The sequence below is a fragment of the Pipistrellus hanaki genome, assembly GCF_964339955.1.
Source record: "Pipistrellus hanaki genome assembly, chromosome: 19".
NCBI lineage: Eukaryota > Metazoa > Chordata > Mammalia > Chiroptera > Vespertilionidae > Pipistrellus > Pipistrellus hanaki.
Window position 1 is genome coordinate 8,470,369 of NC_140521.1, and position 25,976 is coordinate 8,496,344.

At 57.2% G+C, this 25,976-nt stretch overlaps 1 protein-coding gene across 3 annotated transcripts in view; it reads left to right on the plus strand.

The window, feature by feature from the left end:
* Window positions 1-3,858: 3,858 nt before the first annotated feature.
* Window positions 3,859-25,976, plus strand: part of HIP1R (huntingtin interacting protein 1 related) — a 29,082-nt gene continuing 6,964 nt past the window's right edge. For all 3 annotated transcript variants that reach the window (XR_014793479.1, XM_084867605.1, XM_084867606.1), the window contains exons 1-16: window positions 3,859-4,020; window positions 16,790-16,853; window positions 19,337-19,479; window positions 19,732-19,788; window positions 20,794-20,874; window positions 21,261-21,337; window positions 21,571-21,632; window positions 23,599-23,739; window positions 24,293-24,350; window positions 24,430-24,505; window positions 24,649-24,789; window positions 24,893-24,954; window positions 25,166-25,238; window positions 25,349-25,532; window positions 25,629-25,717; window positions 25,799-25,915. Coding sequence is in view for 2 of the 3 variants with exons in the window: in XM_084867605.1 (XP_084723731.1) it covers window positions 3,928-4,020; window positions 16,790-16,853; window positions 19,337-19,479; window positions 19,732-19,788; window positions 20,794-20,874; window positions 21,261-21,337; window positions 21,571-21,632; window positions 23,599-23,739; window positions 24,293-24,350; window positions 24,430-24,505; window positions 24,649-24,789; window positions 24,893-24,954; window positions 25,166-25,238; window positions 25,349-25,532; window positions 25,629-25,717; window positions 25,799-25,915 (1,518 nt within the window). In the remaining variant the exon portion in view is untranslated. The remainder of the gene's footprint in view (window positions 4,021-16,789; window positions 16,854-19,336; window positions 19,480-19,731; window positions 19,789-20,793; window positions 20,875-21,260; window positions 21,338-21,570; window positions 21,633-23,598; window positions 23,740-24,292; window positions 24,351-24,429; window positions 24,506-24,648; window positions 24,790-24,892; window positions 24,955-25,165; window positions 25,239-25,348; window positions 25,533-25,628; window positions 25,718-25,798; window positions 25,916-25,976) is intronic.

Below are 25,976 nucleotides of genomic sequence, written 5' to 3' on the forward strand. Positions count from 1 at the left end.
AGAAGAGACTGGATAAAAGGTTATTTTTAGGATTTGTGTGAACAGATCATTTCAACACATAGAAATACCCTAAAAGAAATCAATTCTGAATCAAAATAGTACCAAGCCAAAAACCGCCTTACCTAAAAGGTGCTAGTAGAGGCTCCGTGGGGTAAGGTTGGTTCGTTTCAGGACCATGGCTGAGGTTTGAAACCTTATGCATGCCATGGCTACTCGATCTATAGTTTTCCTCTGTGACCTTGACCTGAGATTACCCCCCGCCCCCCACCTTTGAGATACCTGTAGTTAGATAGTGGTTTCAAAGTAATGCATCTTCATTTTCCCCGGAACCATTTGAGATTGATTTTGTTAGCCTCCATTTCAGGAAGGTTCATGATAGGCCTTACACAGAATAATCTTAGCAACTACTTCATAAGGGATAGGAAACAGTGGTAAGATTGGAGTAAGAAACCAGTCAGGACCACAGCTGACAAGGTAGGCTAAAAACCAGCTTGGTCTCTGAGAGGATTTAATCAAAGGAAGAGGGCATATCAATCAGGATGATTTCTGGGTTCTCAGCCAAATGCATATTTAAGAGATCTAACAAAAAAAAGGAAATAATTTGAGCACAGTAAGTTCTGCTTGGCTGGCCACGGGAGGAGACACACGACTGAGCAAAGCAGACTCCATGCTATTTACAGCCTGGTGGGGGAGCGACCTTAATGAAATAATCACAAATAGGTCATGGAAACTGGTAAGTGCTATGAAATAAAGCTTCGAGCACGGCGACAGCCTGCAGCCGGGGCATAGGGCGAGGGCGGAGGGTTCAGAGGTGGCTTTCCTGAGGAGGTGACCTCTGAACTAAGAGATGAAAGATGAGCAGCAAACAGAAGAGGAAGAGCATTTCAGACAGTATGGACAAAGGCCTTAGGTGGAAGGAGTGTGACTGACATACCTTCAGACCCGCTGGACCAGGATGGAGCAAGACGAAGCTGAGCAGAGAGGCGGGGCGTCACGTGTCAATGAGACCGTGTGGGGATTGCAGCACCATCATTCTAATAAGCAATGATGTCACCTCTACTGTTTGCCTCCCGGGATTTTTCTGGAGACAAGGTCTAATTCATATCCCAAATGCTTTGCCTTTTGTAATATCCTGGGTGGAGCCTTAAGAAGCCCTGGAGACACACCAAAGCTCGGTTTCCTGATTCTGGTGATTAGGAGACTCTCCGCCCATCAGCTACGGAGCCAGCACTCCCTGAAGACGTTCCCACAGATGAACCCTGACACACTGAGTGAGGAAGCCGTGTCCTGTGCTCCCAGGAATGCTCTTCCATAAAACGTTGCCAAGTTATGGGGGGTTATTGACCCACTTTTCAACCCTTCATTGCACACACATTTTTTTAAAAAATATATATTTTATTGATTTCTTACAGAGAGGAAAAGAGAGGGATAGAGAGTTAGAAACATCAATGAGAAAGAATCATTGATCAGCTGCCTCTTGCACATCCCCTATTGGGGATGTGCCCACAGCCAAGGTACATGCCCTTGACCGGAATCGAACCTGGGACCTTTCAGTCCACAGGCCGACGCTCTATCCACTGAGCCAAACCGGTTTCGGCAACACACATTTTTGAACGTTGCTATGTGCTGGGCATCCTGCCAGGCACTGAGGGTATAAAACAGGAAGATGATGATCCTTGCCCTGTAGTAGCTCAACATCTTACCTACAAGCAGATAATTTAGAATTCGTTGGAGATGCTGAAGCCAAGTCCTCTGCGATCCCAACAAGTGTTCAGCACAGTGCCTAGCCCATTACAAATAAAGGTTTATTTACAAAAACGGGCGCTTAGCCCACAAAGTCACTGGCCCTGCTTAGTCATAGCCTGGTAGTTGGTTGCTAATGTTAAGTCACTATGGCAGATGGTCTAGACCCAGAGGGGTTGTCGCTTGATTTAAAGCAGATGCTGCCTGGCCAGTGTGGCATCGATGTATGACCTAGGAGATCACATCAATTCCCATTAGGAGTACATGCCTGGATTGTGGGCTCTCCACAGTGGGATGGGGCGGGGGTGGGGTGGGGGGGAGGGGCTGGCGTGCAGGAGGTTGCTGATCCATGATTTTCTCTTTATTGATGTTTCTATCCCTCTCCCTTCCTCTATGAAATCAATAAAAATATATTTTTAAAAATGATTAAAAGCAGATGCTGTGTGAAGTGTGAAGCTCCCTGGAGAACTGATTTGTTGGATGTGGAGCAGGAGTCTGAGAAACATTTGGTGTGGAGCCAGCAGCCTCTGTAGTGTGTGTGGGGGGTATCTTTATTTCATCACAGCTATTGACTGGGGCGCCAAGGATTAAAAATGAGATGACACATGTAAAGGGGTTAGCCCAGTGCCGTACAAATAATAAGCACTCAGTAACTATTAGCTGTTGTCATTTTTGTTGTTATTCTGGCAGAGAAGCCTTTCCGGGGTTGGAATTAGGTGAAGCATGGTCAGTTTCTCTCTAGCGGAGTGAGAGGAGAGCCCTGTCAAATGCCATTTTCAGGAACTCCGGGTCTGCTCCAGGGCTGGGCAGTGAGGCATCAGCCACCACATGGCTTCCAGTAAGTGTGGAGGAGACAGCGGTCAAGGTTATGGAGGGATCACTTTCCTTCTTCAAGGGGAGTCCTTGGTAGCTGTATTGGGTAATTTCACACCTGTATTCTGATAGGAAAGTTGGAGGTAACAATAACAACCATTGAGAACACATACTTGGGATAGCTGTTTTTTCAAGTCTTGTGATTGATAATTTAAAAAACAAAATCAATACAATGACTTTTTAATTTTAATTTTTTAAAATATATTTTATTGGTTTTTTACAGAGAAGAAGGGATAGTGATAGAGAGCTAGAAACATTGATGAGAGAGAAACATCGATCAGCTGCCTCCTGCACACCCACCACTGGGGATGTGCCCACAACCAAGGTACATGCTCTTGACCAGAATCGAACCTGGGACTTTCAGTCCACAGGCTGACACTCTATCCACTGAGCCAAACCGGTTTTAGCTAATTTTTATTTTTTAATCCTCACCTGAGTATATGCTTAGAGAAAGGGAGAGAGAGAGAAAGGGAGAGAGAGAGGGAGAGAGAGAGATTGGTTGCCTTCCAGATGTGTCCCTGCCAGTAATCGAACCCGAAACCCAGGTATGTGCCCTGATGAGGAATGGAACCTGCAAACCTTTTGGTGCCAGAATGAGATGCTCAACTAACTGAGCCACTGGGGCTTGCGCCAGTGTTTTGAAAAGTCCCACACCACCTCCAGGGGCTTCTCTTCGATGCACTTCCATGGTCCATCACCGTGTTTTGTTCAAATCTGTCCACAAGTTGTCCTTGCCCCGCCTCTCCAGTCCCCGCCCAGTTCCTGCCCCCAGGCAGGTGTGCTCAGTCTCACCGCACAGCCGCACAGCCCCGCGGGGGTAACAGCTGCAGTTAGGTTAGAGATGCACAAAGAGTGGGCTGCTTCATTGTATTCATTGTGACACAAATTAATGAGACTGAAAAAAAAAAAAAAAAGAACCAGATCCTGGGCTGGTGTAGACAAGTCTTAGCGACACCAGGATGGTGTGTGGGAAGGGAAATGGCCTGAGCCCCAATGGGGAGGAAGGGAGAGCAGGTGGAGTGAGTGAAGGGGTTGCGGGCCTCGGCCTAGACCATTGGGGCTAGGGGGCGTGGCGCTAGCGGGGCGGGGCCTAGAGCCGAGAGGCTAGGGGGCGTGACGAGAGGTGGGCGTGGCGCCAGTGGAGGCGGGGCCTGGAGCCGGAGCTGCGGCGGGAGGGCGGGGCCTGGGGCGGGGCCTGGAGCCGGGCAGCGGCCGGCGGGCGGGAGGGCGGGGCGCGGCGGCATCTAGGCTCGGGCGGCCGGCCGGGGCGCACTCACACGGAGCCGGGCCGGGAGCGCAGGCGGCGGCAGGATGAACAGTATCAAGAACGTGCCGGCGCGGGTGCTGAGCCGCAGGCCGGGCCACAGTCTGGAGGCGGAGCGGGAGCAGTTCGACAAGACCCAGGCGAGCGGCGGGCCGCGGGGGGCGGCGGCGGGCTGGCGGGCGGCGCCGTCTCCCCATCCCACCCTCCCCTCCCTAGGGCCCGGCCACCGGCCGCTCCCCGCCCCCTCACCCCCTCACCCCTTCACCCGCTCCCCACCCCACCCCCCGGCCTCCGCGGGCGACGCCGCCCCGCGCGCAGGTGAACCGGAAGCGCGCGCCGGCGCCGGGGCCTGAGGTGCGCGCGGGGACCGCGGCGGCCGGAAGCCGGGATGCGGCGGCGGCGGCTCGCGGGGGGTCAAGGTGAGCGCGGAGCCCAGGTGCCCGGCCAGCCCCTCCCGGGCTCCCGCCCGCCGGCTCGTGCGTGCGTGCCCGTCCTCCACGCTCGGGGAAGCGGCGCGTTTCCTTGAAGGAAGCGCCCTGTTTCCTCCCCTCCCCGGCGGCCGTTCCCAGGGCCGCGCGGCGCCTCGGTACCTGCCGGGCCACAAGTTTGGCGTCCGCAGCCAGACTTGTTTGCCCGGGCGCCGGCCCACGCAGCGGGAGGCTCACGCCCCTCCTTAATTTAGAACACGGGCGCCGGCAGACGGAAACTTCCTCGGTTTTTCCCCTTCCTGCGCTTCCCACGCGCCCGCATCCCCATCCCCGGGAGGTTATTTTAACCGGGAGACCATGGCGCGGGCGTGTGTTTGGACGCGGGTTCCTGCCTGCGGGGAGCTGCCGCGCGATGCCGGCGGCCTTGCTGTGCTTCTGGTTTTTCTGTTCCTTTTCGTTTTGCAAGCACCGAGGTGTGCTGAGGCCTGGGGGGAGGGGAGAAGGTTGGAGAGCACACTTCTTTATTTGCCAGAAAGACGTCAAGCAAAACTGAAATAGCCAAAAATAAAAGTTAAAAATATATATATATCTTACTTTCGAAATAAAGGAGGCCGAAAGAGCCTCCCTCCCCTGCCTGAAGCTGGATGGTGGTGACCTGTGTGGCTGCCATGAACAGGTTCCTCCCCGCCTCTCCCTGCAGAGAGCCCTGACTTCTGCGGCTGCTTTCAAAACAAGTTTAGCAGTTTCTGTCTACGGCAGCTGTCTTTTGAAATAATGAAAAAAAAAAAAAAACACATAAAAACAAACAAACAAAAAAACCCAGGGACACCTTCTACCTTTGTGCTTGGGATTAACAACGAAAGTGATGATAAAACCTCGGCATACCAAGGCTTTATGGGAAGCCGAGTGCTAGGAGTAACCTGGCCGCAGCTTAATTTATCCTTGTGATCATCATCCTCTGGCCTACGGAATGTTTTTTTTTCTCCCCCCCAACCCGGATAGCCCGTCATAAAAACAAAAGTGGCATTTAAAGTCACTAAGACATAATCGATTTGCGGGAACTTGCAGTAGGATGGGGAGAAATCTAATGGGCAGAGGGAATCTGGATGCTGTCCGAAGCTTTATTCGTTCACTGATTTTTGTTTTTTTCCTCCCTCTCTTGCTTTTGAGGAGGAATAAAGAATTCTGGTTGCTACATAGAGAAGATGGAATTTAAAGGGCTAAGTTATTGGTCTAAGTCTTGAGTTATAAATCAAGAGCAACCTTTAATGTCGAAGAGAAGGGGTCTCTGAAATAGGTGCACACATTTTTGGTTTGGAAAACGAGGTGTTTTGTTTGTGTTTGCTTGTTGGGGTTTTTCCTCAGGGGCTGAGGGCGTTCTTTGCAATGAAGAACTTTCTAACGGGTGAAAATAGCGTCTGCCTGTGTTCCAGGCTCGCTCCTTTTTTTCCTGGAAAGATAGAGTTTAGGTCGAGTGTCTGGCTGTGCTTGTCTTCAGGGTCACTTACTGGAGATGGCGGAATAAGGTTTTGTGCATGGTTAATATTTAATTAGATTGTTCCCAGAAATATCTAGTGAGCTGCCAGCCAGACCCCGTTGGTGGGAAGGACCGGAGAGCTGAGTGAGGTTGCTGCTCACGCGTCTCCTCTGGACACAGAATAGCTCGTCCAGTCCGCGGACCTGCTTCCCTGTGGAACACGCTGTGTCTTCGCGGTGACCTCAGGGCCCGAGCTGCGAAGGAGCACTTTGGCTTCCTGAGAATGTACATCCTTATGACCCCAGCTTCTCCTTTCCTGGTGGGCTCCTGGGTGAGGATAGGAAAAACCAGGACATATTAGCTTTCTCGGCAGGCCACACCCCGTTTTACAAAGGTCCCTCCCACCCCAGGCAGGAGTGTTCAGGGAAGGTGCCTGGTACTTATGTGGGGGGAGAGCGAGGGGGTTAGGGGTGTGTGTGTGTGTGTGTGTGTGTGTGTGTGTGTAAGTACTCCTAGGGGGAGTGTCCAGAAAGCTGGCCTCCTCTTCCCCATGACTTCATTTTCTTTGGTGATAAAACCCTTTTCCAAAATGGATGTCAGAAAATCGCGTTGTAGTCTGAATACGGAACACCACACAATAGAGCACACCTGCCCGTACCGTTGCAAAGACGGTGTGGTACCCTGTTTCCCCGAAAATAAGACAGTGTCTTATATTAATTTTTGCTCCCAAAGATGCGCTAGGTCTTATTTTCAGGGGATGTCTTATCTTTCCATGAAGAAGAATACGGTACACATTTATTGTTAAATGAAAATAAAGGAAATTTATTACCTGTATACGGTAAGGTAGTACGGTAGTTTTCAACACAAACCAGACAAACTGAATCCTACAGTATCGAGAATTTACTCATTTATTCAATGATAATCATGTCATCATCTTCTGGAACATCATCATAACAATCCAATTCCTGAATTTCCTGGTGAATTTCTTGTGACTCCATTTCTTTCAGAATCAGTGGACCAAATCTCTCATGTTTAGCCTAGGGGGGCCTTATTTTCGGGGGGATGTTTTATATTCCACTCAGAAGGAAACCTGTAAGTAGGTCTTATTTTCGGAGGATGTCTTATTTTCGGGGAAACACGGTAGCATGGAGGGCTCCCATAGGCAGGTGCACCTGAGGGCTAGTCGGTGTCCCTGTGCCAGTTGCTTAACTCCTGAATCACGTTCGTTGTCTCTAAAGATGGAGATAACCCCATCCACCTCCTGGGGCTGTTGTAAGGTATAGAGATCAGCCCCTCAGCGATGCCACGCCTCCTGATTCCTGGAACCTGTGAGGACGTGGTAGTCTATTTGCTAAGAAAATGCTCATCAGCTGACCTCAGAGTGGAGCGACTAGCCTGGGTCAGCCAGGTGGGCCCAATGCAGTCCCATGGCCTTTAAATATGGGAGAGCCGTTCAATGCTGGTGCCTTGGAGGTGGTGTCCAGGGGAGGCAGTGTCCTCTGGAAGCTGGGGCAGGTGGGACTAGGTTCTCCTGCAGAACCTCGAGGAAGGAAGGTGCCCTGCTGGGACCGAGACTTTAGCTCCATGAGACCCATTTTGGACTTTTGACCTCAACTGGGAGACGATAGGTATAGCCACCAGGTTTGCGGCTGTTATTATAGCAGTAATAGGTTACTGATACATCCAGAATGCAAGCCAGGTAGGACAGTGCTCTGCAAACTGCCAGGTAGTCGTCTTTCTCCCTCCCCTCCCGCCCCCACCAAGCCTCACAGCTTCAGAGCCATTTGTGACCAGGCAGGCCTGCCTTTGAGGCCTGTTATGGATGAGGGCTCAGTCTTGGAAATGCTAAATTCCAGACTTGCTTTTTCCTTAGCTCTGAGTCCCTTCGCTTCTCTGGGCCTCAGTTTCCCCCGCAGGATGTGGAAATGGAGCCCTAAAGCTTCCCGTGGGGTCTGCACGAGAGAGGGGCCGCACCTGCTGGACCAGGCCCCGTGTGGGGCGGGAGCAGCCCGGGTGTTAATGTGGGGAAGGGACCGGACAAGGCCGGCCGGCCAGCTCGGCCGCACACCCCCTCTGCAGCCTCGGCCAGCCGCAGGCTTGTAAATATGGACCTTACCGCGGCTCCTGTCAGAACAGCCGTGTCCAATGGAAACCGAGTACGGACCACGTGTACCTCTTCCCATTGCCTAGCAGCCCCGTGAGGAAGTCAACAGAAATTCCTTTTCATCCTATCTGTTCGCGAGCCTGGTGTCTTCAAAGTAACCATTACAGCATGCAGCTGCTGTAAAAACGAGGGGGGTAGTTTACCTTCCTTTCCTCCTCCTCAGTCCTCAATGTGTTTGACATGCAGAGCCTGTCTGGGTTTGGGCTCACACACTCAGGTGCTCGGTGGCCACACGTGGCCGGTGTGGACGGCCGGTGGGAGAATCCCCTGGGTGGGGGCGGGGGCTTTAAAAATGTCGGTGCCTGGTACCTGAGATACGGAGTCCTGGGGTGTGGGTTGGAGCCCAGGGCGTTGCTGTTTTTGTTTCGTTTTGTTTTTAATGTTTTCCTGCCGGGAATTCTTTAGAATCTCATTAGAGGCAGACCTCAGGACAACTTGAGTTTCTCTTTGGAAAAGCTGTTCCAAACACGCAGTACTCTTGCTTTGCGCCTGCTGGTCCCTCTGCTCTGACTTCTCCCACGCGTGCCCCGCGGCCCTCCGGGGAGTCTCCCGTGATAGGCAGGTAGACTCACATGTGCCCACCCTTGCGTCTTCATTGTTCCTTACAAACACTGTGGCATTATAACACTCTAAGTCACTAACCCCTTTTTGGGCCTCATTTAAATGTTTACCAAAAAAGCTCCCAAGTTTGAGAAGAAATCTAAACCCTGTGGTGGACAGGCAAGACACCCAGCTCCGTCCCACCATTGTCATGGGGCAGGCAGGCCTGTCTTCTCCCTGCCGCACCTGGGACAGACTGGTTCAGTGGCTAAAGGACAGAGGCCAGCCAAGGGTCCTTTGTGAAGAGACAGAAGAGAGCCAGGCGCACAGCTACCCTAGGGCACTGCCCCCAAAGCCACCAGGAGCCACTCCCGCTGCACTCACCTGCCGCTGAGGTCTGCCCTGGGGTGGCCATGGTGGTGAGCTGTGCCCTCCTGCCTGGTCTGCTCTCTGGGTGAGGCACAGGCAGGCAGCCGGCTTCCTGACTCTGGGCCCCAGAAATCCCCTGAGCCTCCCCCCACCCATCTTTGATGCTCATTTGTCCCATGACATGTTCATGAGGACCTCATGTGTGTCTTGTTTCTGGTGCCTTGGAGTGTGCTACAGGAAGAAAAAGGTAATTTTTTAAAATGACTTTAGAGAGAGGAAGGGAAAAGGAGAGAAACATCAATGTGAGAGAGAAACATACCATTGGATGCCTCCTGCACACCCCTACTGGGGATTGAGCCTGCAACCAGGCATGTGCCCTGATCAGGAATTAAACCCATGACCTTTTGGTGCCCGGGACAACACTCAACCAGCTGAGCCACACCGGCCAGGGCGAGAAAGATATCCTGTCCCCTCCAAGAGTTTTCATGTGATGAAGGAGGCGAGAGAAGGACGGGTGTGCTGTGGCAGAGCAGTGAAGAGCGAGACTGTGCCTCAGTCGGCTCTTCTGCAAAGTGGACGCAATGGTTGTGCCCAGGTCATGGTCATGAGAGGTGACGGATTGCCTGGTGCTGGTGCCGAGCAGATGCTGTGCCAGCATTAGCTGCTCCGTAGAGCCCGAAGGGCAGGTCAGACAGAAAGACGTAGAAAGAGTGTCCTGGTGGGCTCTGTCCCTGTGCCGTGGTTTGTCAGGGCAGGAGCGGAGCTGGGGCCGTTGAGGAGGGAGGGGATCTCCAGAAGAGCGAGTCTCAGGCGCTCACGGCCCCCTTCCCCAGGAAGCAGGCCCGCTTCCAGGGACCTGGTCCCCTGGGGAGGTGCTCCAGGGAACCCCAGGGAGCTGGGACAGCCGGCTGTGACTCCCTTGGCAGAAACGCTGTCCTTCTGACCTTGCCCCAGGCCAGCACGACCTGGGCAGACAAGGCTGTTTGTGAATGAAATGAGACTGGGCTCTCGATTCCAGCAGCTTGCGTGGAAACTGGAGCCGAGGCTAGGCCTGCTTGGCTGGGGGACAGGGAAACCCAGCCGCACACCTGAGACGCCGGCCGGGCCGCGCTGGGGGCCTGGCTCTCCCTTGTCCGCTTGATCTCAGGTGGGACTCAGATGTCACCTTGCCTGAGGCCTCACACCGTTTCCCGTCCCCAGCACACCGCAGCAGAACGAGGACGTGGGCACATGGAGGGTTGGGCCCCCTAAGCACTCCCCGCTGAACCCCAAGGTTCTCAGGCAGGAGGTGTTGGCTCCTCCTATGTCCCAGCACCCTGAGCACGTGGCTCAGGGGACACACTCGGTGCGTGGGGTCCATGCGGGTCTTCCTTCTTCGAAGCCGCTGCTTAGCGAGGCCTGAGAGGCCCCAGCTCCCGCTGCAGAGAAAGGCCGAGCCGGGAGGAGAGTTCGGGTGAGGGGGGTTGCTGCTGCTCCTGCTGAAATAAACAGCCTCAAACGGCAGTAGGCCCGCCTCCAGGGAGTGACTCAGGCCCCTGGCTTGTGGGACAGACAGGTCTTAGTGATGGCACCAGGCCCAGGGACGAAACCGCCCGGGGTGACTCCCATTCCGGAAGTGGAACTTGGGGTGCGTCTCCACCTCCTCGTGTGTTCCCAGCAGAGCGGGGGCAGAGGTGGCAGTGGGCTGGGCTGTCCCGTGAGCGGCACCCTCCTTCCTGACTCCTGCCCCTCCTCCCAGACGGCAGGTGGCTCAGCTCAGCCCTCGGGTTTGTAATTGAGAGGCTGGGATGTGAATGAAGAGAAGTGGCGCTTGAAGCCTTCGGACTGGCGCTCCACTGCCTTCCCCGAGCTGCAGGCTCCTCCCAGTGTGCCCGGCTACTTTGCATATGACCACATCTTAGCTGCCTCCTCACTACAGAAACCCTGTGTTCGCTTTCATCAATGGCCTTTGAGGTGGCAAAAGCCTCTGAATGGGATCCTTCTGTCCTTCCAGCAGCTCTGGAAACGCCAAAGCAGAACAACCGCCTCTCTGCCAGGCCCCGGCCCGGCTCTGAAGGACGGTTTTGTCCCTGCCCAGAGCCCCTGTGAAGGGTCATGATAACAGTGCAGGGAGACTTAGGTCTGATTCATCGCAGGGTTGGTTTTTAAATAGAAACTGTTTTATAGTTGCCTTTAGTATTTAACCCTGGTGGATAAGTTATTAGTTGGAGAAAGAAACACTCACCACCTTGAATTTAACCAGCACTTGTATTTGAAAGAGCTTTTGTCCATTCAAGTGTTCACTTAAGAAAATATATTGTTATTGATTTCAGAGGAAGGGAGGGAGAGAGAGATAGAAACATCAATGATGAGGGAGAATCATTGATTGGCTGCCTTCTGTATGCCCTCCACTGGGGACCAAGCACACAACCCAGGCATGTGCCCTTGACCAGAATTGAACCCGGGACCCTTCAGTTCGCAGGCTGACTCTCTATCCACTGAGCCAAACCAGCTAGGGCTAGTGTTCACTCTTTCAGTCAACAGGAGATGCGCTCCTCCTGGGGTGGGTGGGCGGGCAGACCCTCCAGGAAGGGGTGTTTCAGCCCAGAGCTGAGAGACGGGGAGGCACAGCGAGGCCTGCAGGTGGGACCTGGCTTGCTTGTTGGAGGGACAGAAGGGAGGCAGCGTGGCTGGGCTGGGACACAGCACGATGCTCTGGACAGGCTGCATGTGTCTTACCTTCCGGAAGACGGGGGTTTCGTATTCCTCTTCCCGGGTGGGGAAGTTGTGGTCTGAGAAGGGGGCGTTTCTAAAGCGAAATGTCCCCGCTGTGTCGGGTGGGTGGGGTGCAGTCTGAGGGCGGGGAGCTGCGGCGGGCACCGGTGGACCTGGGTGAGAAGACCCGGGTTTGTCCTCAGGCTCGGGCCGCTGGGGAAGGGGTCTCCCGAGCCCATGTTCCCCCGTGGTGAACATCGCCGATGGACCAGAGCCGTGGTCGGCAAACTGAGGCTTGAGAGCCACATGCGGCTCTTTGGCCCCTTGAGTGTGGCTCTTCCACAAAATACCACGGCCTGGGTGAGTCTATTTTGAAGAAGTGGTGTTAGAAGTTTAAGTGTAAAAAATTTGGCTCTCCAAAGAAATTTTAATCGTTGTCCTGTTGATATGTTGACTGATGAGTTTGCCGACCACTGGGCTAGAGGATGTCATGTCTCCCCGAGACAGTCACTCGGCTCAGCCCCTTGCTGAGCACCGGGTTCCCAGACAGCGCTGCTGCGCGATGGGCCGAGGAGCCGGGAGATGCTCCCGCTCCGTCCTCAGTGACTGTCCCCTCCCGCTGCCCCCTGACTGTGCGGCTCTTCCCAAATTCCTGGGAGCCCCTGGGCCCCACGTGAAGCCCCACAGCTGATGGGGCAGGGGCTGGGGTGCCGTGAGCAGCCCTTGACCGAAGCCTCCTGTGTGGCCTCTGGCTTTGCTGACCATGTCCACGCCCGAGTCCACCTCAGGGCCCAGCCTCTTGGGGAATCTCAGCTGTGGCTGCAGCTGCCTCCGTCTCCTGTCTCCTGAGTCGGCGCCTGCTAAGATGCTGCCTGGAGTGTGGCCTGTCCGAGGACGAATGCCATGGTGGCTCTGTCCAGCCTGGTCCTGGGGTTGTCTCCACAGGGTTTGTTAGACGAGATTGTTCCGGGAAGCAGGGCAGGCGTGGCCCAGTGGGGCCCTCGGAGAGCCCTCCCAGGATGTCCCGCCCCGGCCACAAGACAGCCGCCCCTGGAGGGAGCCGAGGGGAGCCCAGGCCAGGCCCTGGGGAGCCGGTTCCTGTGGTGGGACCGAGAAGGCTGGCTGCTTCCTCGGCCCCTCCCCCAGAGGTGGCCCGGAGGCTGCTGGGTGGAGTGAGGTGCCGACGGCGCTGGGTGGGTCGTGAGGAGCTGAGAGCACAGTCAGAGGGCAGGTGGCTGTGTGGGGGCTGAGAGGACAGTCAGAGGGCAGGTGGCCTGTGCTGCGGCTTCCTCATCACACCTACGGGGGCGGATGTGTGGGGCCAGTCACTATGTGCAGAGTGCTTCAACAGCGAGCGGCGGGGCGGAGGCACTTGGCCAACATTTCATCATTGTGACTTCGGGCAAGTGTTTAACTTCCTGAAGCCTTGCCCGCCTGCTGCCAAGGTTGCTTAGATCGAGGGAGGTCACAGCTGTGAAGTGCCCAGCAGTGCGCCTGGCACAGGGCTGAGCTGGGTAAGTCAGGTGATGGAGACCTGTGGCCTGAGAGACCCCTTTCCATGCTGCGAGGAGCTGGCCATTCTGACTGTCTCTGGTGCAGGCTAGAGCCTCCCGTCTCCGGCCTGTGGCCACTCCAACCTCGTCCCCACCTCTGGCTCCGGAGGGTCGGGCCCCTCCCTCACTGCTGGGCACTGGGCGGAGTGAGGTGCAGGCTGCAGAGGCTCCTGGGTGTGGGCTCCTTGGATTTTTCCAGCACAGGAGATGGGCTGAATGCCCAGGAAACTGTTAGCCCTCCCTGCCCGCCCTCCGTGTCCTTGCAGACCCTCCTGCTCGCTCCCTCCCCAAAGCCCCCGCCCCGCCAGTACTGCCGTGGCCCCGCTTCCCTGTCCCCCTTCCCCACCACTCAGAGCTGCTCCCTTTCTCCCCGCGGCTCAGAGAAGCTGACACATCCCCAAGACGGTGGCCACCTGTCCTCCCTCCCCCCAGGGTCCTGCTCTCCAGCACTGGGTTTTCCCTCCCGACCTGAGGCCCTCCCCCCCCCCTTCCCACTCAGCCTGTGTCTCCCTGGAAGACAGTTCTCTCTGCGGCAGGGACCCCCGAGCCACCAGGAGGGACTGCCCCTGCCGGTCAGCACTGCTGAGGGGCTGGGGGCCGAGGGCAGAAGGGTTCTTCAGGCACGCAGGTGCGAGGGGACCCCCACAGTGGTCCCGCTCCCCCTCCCCCTTCAGTGTTCCCACAGTCACCCCTTGGCTGGCATGAGGGTGCTACGCTGTGTAGACAGAACCAAGTGATAGGGCCGCCTCTACTGAGACCGTCAGCCCCGAAGCAGAGCTGGGTCATAGTCACCCAGCACAGAGTCCAGCGTGAAGGGGGACCGGCTGCGTGCCCCGTCTCTGTGCCCATCGGGGGAAAGCCCAGCAGGACCGGCTGGGGAGGCCCGGGCGTCCCCGGCCAGGTGCCCCCTCCTGGGACGGGGCTTGGCTGCTGCGGCTGGGAGGAACATCGGGGCCTGTGAGGTGTGCACAGACTCCCTCTGTGAGCACAGCCTCCTTGTGAGCGGCCCGCACATCTGCCCCTGCACACAACGGGGCCGTGTTCCCGCTGGGAGGAGCCCTGGTCCCGCAGCCAGGGGCTGGGTGGGACTGGAGGGCGGGCAGCCGGACAGATGGTGCCATGCTTTAGAAGATCTTCCATGTGCCAGGCACATTCGGGGCTGGGGTACAGCAGCGACCAGCCAGGTAGAACCACCCCCTCGAGGTGCTGACCCTAGGGTGAGGAGACGGATAAGGAAACGTTGTTAGTGGGTGCTGAGTACATGGAGACTTAAGTAGGGTGGCATCAGGAAGGTGACAAGGTGAGCAGACACCCAAAAGGGGTGGGGGCAGGGGCTCTTTCTGGGGTCCAGGGCCCAGCAAGGAGAAGGTGCTCAGTAAAGTAAGAGGGAGGTGGGGATGCCTGACCTTGGGCCCAGCTAAGGTATGCGCTCCTCCTGCTCCAGGAAGAGCAGCCCTCCCCCTCCCACACCCTGCTGGGCCCCCGCCAGCTCCAGCCAGCCTGCTCCTCAGGGCTGCCTCTGCCTGGAGGACAGGGGGGGCCTGCAGGGGGAGAAGGGCTCCTGGGCCTCTGCCTGGAGCACAGGGGGGGGCTGCAGGGGAGAAGGGCTCCTGGGCCTCTGCCTGGAGGACAGGGGGGGGCCTGCAGGGGAGAAGGGCTCCTGAGCCCCCGGTGTGTGGGATGGGAAAGCACTTGGTCCTTAGCCCCCTGGGCAGCCTGCTCTGCACGCTGGCTTCAGGCTCCACGCTGCCTGGAGTCTCTGGACTGGGTGGCAGTTGTGAGAAGAGCCAGCTCAAATGTCAGGGCAGCTGGGGGTTGGGGTTACACCCCGGAGACAGGACACGCCTGGCTTATGAGCTGGCAGCTGCTTGCTGCGGGGGGAGGCATGGCCCCACCCCTTGCCTGGCACTGCCTCAGTGGCCCTCTCTTCCCAGTTCCTCACCCACACTGGGGGAGCGTGGACAGAATCGTTAAAGACGCAGAACATGGAATCAGCCAAACCTGCCTTTGCTCTTATTAGTTGTGCAGAGAAGATCCTTACCCCAGTGCCTCAGTTTCCCCACCAGGGAAATGGGCTCGTGACCACTTTCTAGGGTTGTTGCTGGGAGGCATGTTGCCCGTACTCGGCGCAGGGTCAGTCATTGCCCGTCTTAGACACATTCTGCCCGGGCGGGGAGCTCTCCCCACAGCAGCGCTTGGTGAAGGCGCCGAGGGCTCGGCGGCTGTACCGGCAGAGTCTGGCACATAGAACCAGGGCCAAGGGCGCCTTCCTGGATGGCTCGCTGAGGCTTTGACAGAGAAGTCAGAGCTGCCCGCGCTCTTCTCAGGTCCTGGCACCCCGAGGCAGGGGCTGCTCCCCAAGCCCGTCCTCGATGCCGGAGCATGTATCCTGGTTTCCCCCAGCACTGCCCGCGCCCCGGGGCCGGGCCACAATGGGCACAGTGTGTGGAAGGAGGGCGGCCTGCCTTGCTGGGCGGCTCCAGAAACTGCTCTGCCCGGCCCGGCTCCCTCAGCCCTGGCTGTGTCTGATCTGAGTGGCCACCTGCGCTCCCAGGGGCTGCTTTCCTTACAGAGGAATCTCTGAGCGGCTCCAAGTCGGTCACAGAACACTGGGCAGCGACGATTGTGCAGATGCCAGCAGCGGGAAAAGAGAGCGCTGGCCCTGTCTCTCGGCCCCCTCTGCCCTGTCCCCTCTCGCCTGCTTCCTGTTGACAAGGCGGATGCTCGGGTCTGGCTGCAGGGGGGTGAGCAGCTTCTTGGCTGCCGGGGGGCAGGGCAGTGGAAGGCATGGAGGGAGGTGGGAGGGAGGTGAGAGGGTTGGCCTGGAGAGGTGTCTGCATTCCTCAGGCCCCTGTCCCGGGCGCTTGCAGCCACTCCTCTCAGTCCACAAACACTGATGTCCCCAGCTCAGGGCTGGGAGGGGGACAGAGGCTTAGAAGACCTGCCGCCACGTGGAGAAATACAACATCCACAAGTAAACCCAGGGCTGGTGTAGGGCTGGTGGTAGTTCCTGGGTGAGGTGGGCAGGGGTGACAGTAGGTGCCTGAACCTTTGGTAAGGGAGCAGTCACCTCTAGGAAGCCTTCTCGGAAGAGGAGGCGTTGGCACAGGGGGCGGAGGCCAGACTCCGGTGGGTGGAGATGGGAGAGGACCTTCGTTAAGGATGAGATTGCTGCTTGCTCAGGGCCCAGTGGTAGCAGTGAACCCCCCTCCTGCACCTGCCCCGCCCAGGAGAGAGACGGCCTGCTGGGCAGGTAACGGAGCTGGGTTTATCCTGGTTTTCCACGCGGTAACGGTACGGGCCTTGCCAGCTTGCAGCCTTCCTCTGGGTCCTGTCACGGCGAGATGGGGCTGGCAGGTGCCTGTCCACCGCGTGTGGTGAGCGCTCTGTTCGAGGCCGCTTCTCCCAGGAGGGACAGGACCCTGACGGCCTCGCCTCGCCTCGGGAAAGCTCAGCGCAGGTGGTCTGCACCAGCAGCCGCTTCTTCACCGCCCAGACCCCTGGAAGCTTGGTGGCCTCGGTGTCAGCCGTGGTTTGAGCTGTGCAAGTCAAGGCTTCAGAGTTTGGTTTGGTTCGGTTGGAGATGTCTGGTTGTCCGTCTCCACGTGCCTTTCACCGCGGGAAGGGTGGTCTGTCTGTCCGTGGGTTGCCGTTTCTGAACTCTGCCTCCTGTTTCCCTCCTAGGCCATCAGCATCAGCAAGGCCATCAATACCCAGGAGGCCCCCGTGAAGGAGAAGCATGCCCGGCGTATCCTCCTGCCTTGGGCCCCAGGGGCGGCAGGAGGACGTGGGGGGGTGGGCCTGCCCTGTGTGGCCTTTGACCCTGGGCACGGGGGAGTGACTTAGTGGCACTGCAGGTGGCTGCTGGGGCTCTGTGAGAGACGGGCACATGTCCTCTTGTGTCCTGGCCCGGCAGAGCCTCCCGCCTCGAGCAGCTCCCGTCAGACTCTGAGCCCCATCTCAGGAGCACCATCTATTGTCTTGGACCACTGGGCCTTTTAAACTTGAGGGACATGACCTTGCCCTTTCTCCTTTTTTTTTTCTTTATTGATTACATATGTATCCTTATCCCCCATTGCCTCCTCCCACCCCCCCTTGCTCATGCCCTCACCCCCTGGTGTCTGTGTCCATTGGTCAGGCTCATATGCATACATACAAGTTGTTTGATTGATCTCTCCCCCTTACCCTCACCCTCCCCTACCTTCCCTCTGAGGTTTGAGCATCTCTGTCTCTGGATCTGTTTTTGTTCATCAGTTTATGTTGTTCATTACATTCCACAAATGAGTGAGATCATGTGATATTTATCTTTCTCTGACTGACTGACTTCACTTATCATAATGCTCTCCAGGCCCATCCATGCTGTTGCAAATGGTAGGAGTTTCTTCTTTTTTACAGCTGCATAGTATTCCAGTGTGTAGATGTGCCAGTTTTCTAATCCACTCATCTGCTGATGGACACTTAGGCTGTTTCCAAATCCTAGCTATTGTAAATTGTGTTGCTATGAACATAGGGGTACATATATCCTTTCTGATTGGTGTTTCTAGTTCTTGGGATATATTCCTAGAAGTGGGATCACTGGGCCAAATGGGAGTTCCATTTTTAGTTTTTTGAGGAAACTCCATACTGTTCTCCACAGTGGCTACCTCAGTCTGCATTCCCACCGGCAGTGCGTGAGGGTTCCTTTTTCTCCACATCCTCGCCAGCACTTGTCATCTGTTCATTTGTTGATGATAGCCATTCTGACAGGTGTGAGATGGTATCTCCTTGTCATTCTGGTTTGCATCTCTGTGATGATTGGTGACTTTGAGCGTGTTTTCATATCTTTCAAAAAGTATCTATTTAGGTCTGTTGCCCATTTTTTGATTGGGTTATCTTTCTTTTGTTAAGTTGTATGAGTTCCCTGTAAATGTTCAAGATTAAACCCTTATTGGAGATAACATTGGCAAATATGTTCTCCCATGTAGTGGGCTTTCTTGTTGCTTTGTTAATCATTTATTTTTTCCTGTGCAGAGCTTTTTATTTTGATGTAGTCCCATTTGTTTATTTTCTCTTTAGTTTCCACTGCCCTAGGAGCTGTATCAGTGAAGAAATTGCTTCGGCATATGTCAGATTTTTCTGCCTGTGGATTCCTCTAGTATTTTTATGGTTTCCCGTCTTATGTTTAAGTCCTTTATCCATTTTGAGTTTATTTTTGTGTATAGTGTAAGATGGTAGTCTAGTTTCTTCCTTTTCTTTCTTTTTGCATGTATGTGTCCAATTTTCCCAGCACCATTTATTGAAGAGACTGTCTTGACTCCATTATATGCTCTTGCCTCCTTTGTCAAATATTAATTGAGTATAGTGGTTTAGGTTTATTTATGGGTTCTTTATTCCATTGGTCTATATATCTGTTCCTGTGCCAGTACCAGAAAGTTTTGAGAGCGGTGGCTTTGTAATACAGTTTGACATCTGATATTGAGATTCCTCCTACTTTGATCTTTCTCAGGATTGCTACGGCCATTCAGGGTCTGTTTTTATTCAGATGAATTTTTGGAGAGTTTGTTCTAGGTCTGTGAAATATGCTGTTGTTATTTTAATGGGAATTGCATTGAATCTGTAGATTGCTTTGGATAGTATGGACATTTTAATGATGTTGATTCTGCCAATCCATGAACATGGTATGTTCTTTCATCTGTTTATATTTTCCTCTCTTTTTTCAGTGTCTTATAGTTTTCTGAGTACAGGTCTTTTACCTCTTTAGTTAAGTTTATTCCTAGGTATCTTAACTTTTTTGGTGCAATGGTAAATGGGATTTTTTTTTTTTTTTTTTTTTTTTTTTTTTTTTTAGTTTAAATTCTCACCTGAGGAGATTTTTCCATTGATTTTTAAAGAGACTGGAAAAGAGGGAAAGACAGAGAGAAATATTGATGTGAGAGAAACCCATCGATCGGTTGCCTACTGCATGCGCCCTTACCAGGGCTTGGGCCAGGAAGGAGCCTGCAACCATGGTACATACCCTTGATCAGACTTGAACCCAGGACCTTTCAGTCTGCAGGCCGACGCTCTAGCCACTGAGACAAACCAGTTAAGGCACTGCCCTTTTTCTTCACCTTTGCTGAGCTCTTTGTGAACCGTGGTGGGTGGGGGAGGGATGTGGGGAGGGGCTCAGTGGCTGCGGGATGGGTGTCTCCAAGTGCCCCGGCCTTCCCTACGCTGGTCTCTGCATGCTGCACTTGGCCTTGACACTGGTAGGCATCATTCTGGGCACTCACCACGAGAAGGGGGCCTTCACCTTCTGGTCCTATGCCATCGGCCTGCCGCTTCCCAGCAGCTCCATCCTCAGCTGGAAATTCTGCCATGTCCTCCACAAGGTCCTTCGAGACGGGCACCCCAATGTGAGTAGCCTCTGTCCGCTGGTCCCCAGAGGGTCTCCTGTTGCAGCCACTGTGCTTCTTGGGGCAGCGGGAGGCTGGGCCTGTCTGCTGTTGCCCAGGGGAGGCAGGGCAGTGTCCCTTTGAAATGAGAGACTGTCCCGCTGCCCATTCCCAGCCTCGCCCTCAGCGTGCCGCCAGCATGGGTCAGTGTGTTGGGCCCCTCCTGCCAGTCCTTGATTCTCCAGCCTCCCCCCTCGTCCCTCTGTGCTGCAGGTCCTGCATGACTGCCAGCGGTACCGGAGCAACATCCGGGAGATTGGGGAGCTCTGGGTAGGTGTGGAGGCGAGCTTGGTGGCCTCAGTCCCTCACCCTCCACAGAGTCCAGCCGGGGGCCTGCTGGCATCGGAGTCCTCAGCACTCAGGGCGGAGCAGCAGCAGGGCGCCCTGTGACGTGCGTTCCTTCACGTTCTCACAGCAGAAGTTAGAGTGGTGCTTTCTGGGGGGCCAGTGGGGGCGGTGCAGCCTTGCTTAGAAGGTCTGGTACAGGAAGTGCCAAAGGCATGACGAGGCGCCTCCAGCCCTTGGGGCCCTGAGTCGGGAAGCGCAGCAGTGCCCGTTTCTGGGCCGGTGTGGTGGTGGTTAGAGCCCGTGGGAGGGGCAGGCTCCTGGGCCCCAGACTGGCTGCTTTGGAATCTCGGAGCGGAATCGGTGTACTCGGGAAGCTCCCAGAAGATTCTGGAGCCCGGGAGCCTGTCATCTAGGTCCCCGCCTGCGCCCTCCAGAACCGGGGTGGGGAGAGAGCCTCTGGCCTCTGGCCCCTGGGAGCAATGCCAGGGCCCCGCCGGGCAGGGCGCCCCTGGAGCCGGGGCCGCAGGAGCCGGGCCGCTGTGTTTCCCGAAGCCGGGGACACGGCAGCAGGGGGCCGTGGCAGACCACGTCCAGCTGGCGTGGCCACGGGGAGGCAGTGTTAGGAGGCACCTGGGCGGATGTGGACACGGCCTGTTGGAGTGTGCCTCCCGGGCTGCCGCAAGCATTTTAATAAAGTATCTCAACCCAGAACTGGCCTGCTGCCTGGACAAGGAATATGATTAAAAAACAAAATGAGAGAGCTTTTGACAAGGACATTGTGGAAGTGCCCAGGAGAAGAGTCAGTCGCCTCTGGCTGGCTAATGTTTGTTGAGTGAATAAGCGATTGGTGGGTGAAGGAGTGACACTTGGCCGTCACCTGGTGTCGTTCCACCTCAAGTCCTGGTCTGCCCCGTGGCGTGCCAGGGCCTCTGGGACTCTCGGGCACCGGCCTGGGCAGTGGGCGCTGATCCAGTCCCTCCTCCGCAGGGCCATTTGCACGATCGGTACGGACAGCTGGTCAATGTTTACACCAAGCTCCTGCTGACCAAGATCTCCTTCCACCTCAAGGTGGTGTCCTCGGGCGGGTCGTGGGCGGAGGGGCCCTGGGCTTTCCTTCCTGATGTCCTGGGGCCCAGCGGAGGGCGGGTCCTGTTCCGTCCCAACCTGATCCACGGGGACACGGGATGCGGGTTCCCGGAAGTCAGAGCCTCTCGAGGCGTTTTCTGCGGACACTGGAGGTGGTCTTGGCCCGGCCCTTGGGTCTGGCAGCCTCTTCGCCCTCGCTGGAGGTGCCCATCTCTGTCCCTGGTCTCCGGCCCCTCGCAGTCCCTCCTCAGCCAGCACCCAGGGCCGAGGGCGGCTCTGCAGGTCGGGGCTTCTCCAGCCTCTTCCCCTCCCTCAGAAGTTAGAGCTGGTTCTGGGCCTGCTGGTGAGTAGGGGTGTCCCCTCTGCAGCACCCCCAGTTTCCTGCAGGCCTCGAGGTGTCAGATGAGGTGTTGGAGAAGGCAGCTGGGACTGACATCAACGACATGTGAGTCTCTCCCGAGGTGCAGGGCCTGGCACCGTTTCCTCTCTCTCTGTCTCTAAAGTCTCCAGGTTCCCACGTGTCAGTGGCTCTCTGGGGCCAAAGGGGATGGGATGTGTGTGGATCGGGTGTTTTGGCTGAAGGGCCGTTGTGCTGTGCAGGGCGTGTTGATGAACTGTGGAGGGGTCTGCCAGGGGCGGGCCCCTACCACTCTCTCTCAGCCCTCCCGCCTCCCGCAGCTTCCAGCTCACCGTGGAGATGTTCGATTACATGGACTGCGAGCTGAAACTGTCCGAATCAGGTGAGCCGGAGGGATCGGGTGTGGGAACCTGGAGACTTAGGAACCAGAGGTGCCTCTGTGAGCTAGGCTAGACTGACTTCCCATTCCTGCGTGCGCTGCCCCAGGGGCCCGTCCAGGACTGCAGCCACCTCTCCCACTACACGGCCAAGCTCCCGTGCAGGCTGCACTCCTGTGAGCCCCCCTGCCCCGCTCCCCTCGGCGCAAGCGCGGCCCCTGAGGTCCAGCCAGAGCCCAGGGGCTTATGTGGACTGGCATGTCCTGGATCAGAGATGAGAAGTTGAGAAGTTAATTAGGAGTAGCAATGATAAGCTCTTTACCTATAAACATCAATGACATACTCGTTATAAAAAAAAAACAAAAAAAAAACACAACCTATTTTTCTTGCTTATTTGTTGTTGTTAATTTTGGGGATAGTTCCAGTGGCTGGTGTGAGATCTGTTCCTGCCGCCTTGTGAACCCGCTCCGGTTCCAGGCCAGGGTGGGCAGGGCGGCCCACCAGGAGCTGCGTCTGCCGGGTCCGAGCTTGGGCCCCGGCCTCAGAGTTAGTTTGGGTCACCCTGCCCATTTGCTGCTGTAAAAGGCCCCGCGTCGTGCTGGCTTCCCTGCCAGGGACCGGCGGCCTCCGGACAGGAAGCCGGTCCCCTTCCCAGGCCGCAGAGGTGCTTGTGGCCGCAGCTTCAGAATGACGTGTGGGTGACTCATGCTTTTCACGGAGGAGGAGAAGCAAATGCCTTTTTAAGGAAAAATCAGAGTCGGGAAGAGGTGTGTCTGGGCAGCCTCCTGGCATCCCGGTCTGGGTGGGCCTGTGGGCGGCTTGGCATTGAACCTCATGCCCAGGAGGGTGGCGCTGCCCAGGACCCACTAGGGCAGGTGTCCAGGCCATGGCTGCCAGCCTGGACCCTGGCAGAAATGTGTCATGTGGGGTCCTTACCCTGTGCTGCTCCTGGCCGGGGTGGGGCTGAGTGTGGGCAGGCAGGGTCCCCACAGGGAAGGTGGAGAACGCCTACGGACGGGCCCCCGGTCAGTGATGTCTTAATGGAGCACAGAGAAGGGCCTCCTGGCAGCATCTCCTGGAGGGCGTGAGGGGCCGTGCCCGCCCGGAGGCTGCTCCTTGCTGCTTGTTCATAGCAGCCGGAGACGGGGCATCCTGAGGGACCCCTCAGGGGAGAAATGGCTGTGTCTCAAAAAAAACCCAAAATAGAACTTCACCGGTATTCTCAGTTTTTACAAAGAAAATGTAGTTGGCATGGAATTAAAAGTTACGTTTTAAAAAGGCGAGGGACAGCACTGGCTCCTGCCTTCTCGTCCCCTCCCTCCTGGGCATTCTCGTGTCGCATGGAGGTTCGCCAATGGTCCCAGCCCAGGCGAGGTGACAGGAGGACTCAGAGCTGGGGCCCGCCCGTCTGGAGCTGTCCCGGCCCGGGTCCCCTGTGGCCGGCCTGGCGGCTCTCGGCCCTGGCGGGCTGCCTACTTGTCTCTGCCCAGAGCAGAGGCTGGGGGTGGGCAGCCCCATGTTTGTCCTCGTCCCTCCTACTTGGACGGTCTGATGAAAGGCCTGATTGTCAGGGTCCAGGGAGGCTGGCCCTGGGCACAAGTTTGGGGTCACGGGCTTACAGCGCCGGTGCTGACTGCCACTGCAGCTGCCCCGGCACCCTGTGGCTCCCGGGAAGGCCTGGCCAGGCTGAGTGGATCCCATCGGCCTGACCTCGTCACCTGGTTTAGGGAGCACTGCCCTCCGTCTGCAGCAGCCACAGCGCACGGGCTCCCGCTGTGTCTGAGGGACGGAGTCTCACTGCCCGGCGGGAGCGGGAAAGCCAGGCTCCTGGACGGCAGCTCCAGGCTTCTGTGAGGACGCCATGAGCCTCTCCGCACCACTGACACTAGGCTCGTCAGCTCTGCCCGCGTCTCCCGGCTCCCCGTGCTCACACTCCTCTCTCTCTCTCTCCCTCTCCCTCCCCCCCCTCAGTTTTTCGGCAGCTCAACACAGCCATTGCCGTGTCCCAGATGTCCTCAGGCCAGTGCCGCCTGGCCCCCCTCATCCAGGTCATCCAGGACTGCAGCCACCTCTACCACTACACGGTCAAGCTCATGTTCAGGCTGCACTCCTGTGAGTCCCACGGACCCTGAGGTCCAGCCCGAGCCCCAGGGGGCTTACTTACATGCACTGGCATGTACTGGGTCAAAGATAAGCAGTTAGAAGTAGCAATGATTAGCTCATTACCCATGAACACAAATTATGTACTTGTTATGAAAAACCCCCATTTTCCAAAGCGAACACTGAGAGAAAATCGGTGCAGTTGACGTGTGCGGTCTCTTGGACGCCTGGCCTCAGCAGCCCCTCGCTGCCCCTGCGTCCATCGCTGCCAGTGTCTCCGTGGGGTTCCCCGCTTGGACAGCGCTGGCCTGGGCATAGGAGCCATTCGAGTCCCAGACCAGGGCAAACGAGTCTAAAGAAACGTCACTGTGCCTCCGGAGCTGTTTGCGTGGCCGTGGGACCGCCCTGTCCCCTCGCCTCTCTGCCCTCCGTGGTGGGGACGTGGCCGGGAGGCAGTGATCGCTCTGATCCGTGGCGGCCGGTGGAATGGGAGGAACAGGCAGCGGAAGGGAGGGGCAATGCGAAGTCTCCGCACCCGGAAGGTCATCAAACCTGTTCCGCCCAGGTCTCCCGGCAGACACGCTGCAGGGCCACAGGGACCGCTTCCACGAGCAGTTTCACAGGTACCACAGGCAGGGCGCGGGAAGTCAGGGGCCGGGCTGCCGGGCCAGGCTCCCCCCTGACCCCGGTGTGTCCCCGCAGCCTCAGGAACTTCTTCCGCAGAGCGGCCGACATGCTCTACTTCAAGCGCCTCATCCAGATCCCCCGGCTGCCCGAGGTGCCTGCCCTGCTTTCCGCGCTGGGGCGGGGCCCTTGGACGACCCCGGGTGCCCAGCAGGCCCATGTGGGCTCTGGGGATGGCCAGGGAAGCCTGGGGGGGGGGGGAGCACGCTAAGCAGCTCTCACCTGTGGTCCTTGCAGGGACCCCCCAACTTCCTGCGGGCCTCGGCGCTGGCTGAGCACATCAAGCCGGTGGTGGTGATCCCCGAGGAGGCCCCCGAGGACGAGGAACCCGAGAACCTCATTGAGATCAGCACGGGCCCCCCCGCCGGGGAGCCAGTGGTGAGTGGCCCCCTCTTCCTGAGGGGGTTTGGGGTGATTGGGCCTCCCTCCGCTCCCTCCTCCTGGCCTGGAGGGTGGGAGTCACTGTGTTTTGCTGTGGCAGGTGGTGGCCGACCTTTTTGACCAGACGTTTGGACCCCCCAATGGCTCCATGAAGGATGACAGGTGAGGCCTGGGACACTGGGGCGGGCTGGCAGGGGCCTCCATGGAGCTGTGGTCAGGAGAGGCCACAGATGGGAGATGTGAACTGGAGACACCGAGATCCCCAGGAGCCGCTGACGAGACCACAGGTCCTGTGATGAACTGGCGGCCTGAACTTGAACACCAGGACTGCTCGGGCCTCAGAAAACCCTGCCTGCCCCACCTCTGTCCCCAGGGACCTCCAGATCGAGACCTTGAAGAGAGAGGTGGAGACACTGCGGGCCGAGCTGGAGAAGATCAAGCTGGAGGTGAGGAGACGTGGGCCAAGGGGCCTCAGGCTGTGCGACTGCACCCAGCACCCGCCTGCGGCCTGGACAGCCTCAGTCCATGCCCACGTCCTTCCTTCCTCCCACCGCAGGCCCAGCGGTACATCTCCCAGCTGAAGGGCCAGGTGAACACGCTGGAGGCCGAGCTGGAGGAGCAGCGGAAGCAGAAGCAGAAGGCGCTGGTGGACAACGAGCAGCTCCGCCACGAGCTGGCCCAGCTGCGGGCGGCCCAGCTGGAGGGCGAGCGGAACCAGGGCCTGCGCGAGGAGGCCGAGAGTGCGTGGCCGGGCCGGGCGGCCGAGCCCAGGGGGAGGGTCCGGTCCCCGTGGGCGCCTCCGCCGAGCTGGGTCACAGCCTCCCCTCTCCCCGCAGAGAAGGCCAGTGTCACGGAGGCGCGCTACACCAAGCTGAAGGAGCAGCACAGCAAGCTCATCGCCACGCACGCCGAGCTGCTCAGGAAGGTGGGACCCGTGTGCAGGCCGCTGGCGGGAGGCGGGAGGCCCGGCGGTGGCAGAGCGTGAGCCCATCCCCTGTCCACGCAGAATGCAGACACGGCCAAGCAGCTGACGGCCAAGCAGCAGAACCAGGAGGAGGTGGCGCGAGTGAAGGAGCAGCTGGCGTTCCAGATGGAGCAGGTGAAGCGGGAGTCCGAGATGAAGGTGCGTCATGTGCACAGGCCCTGGCTCTGGAGCCCCCGGCACCACGTCCCCATGACACCCT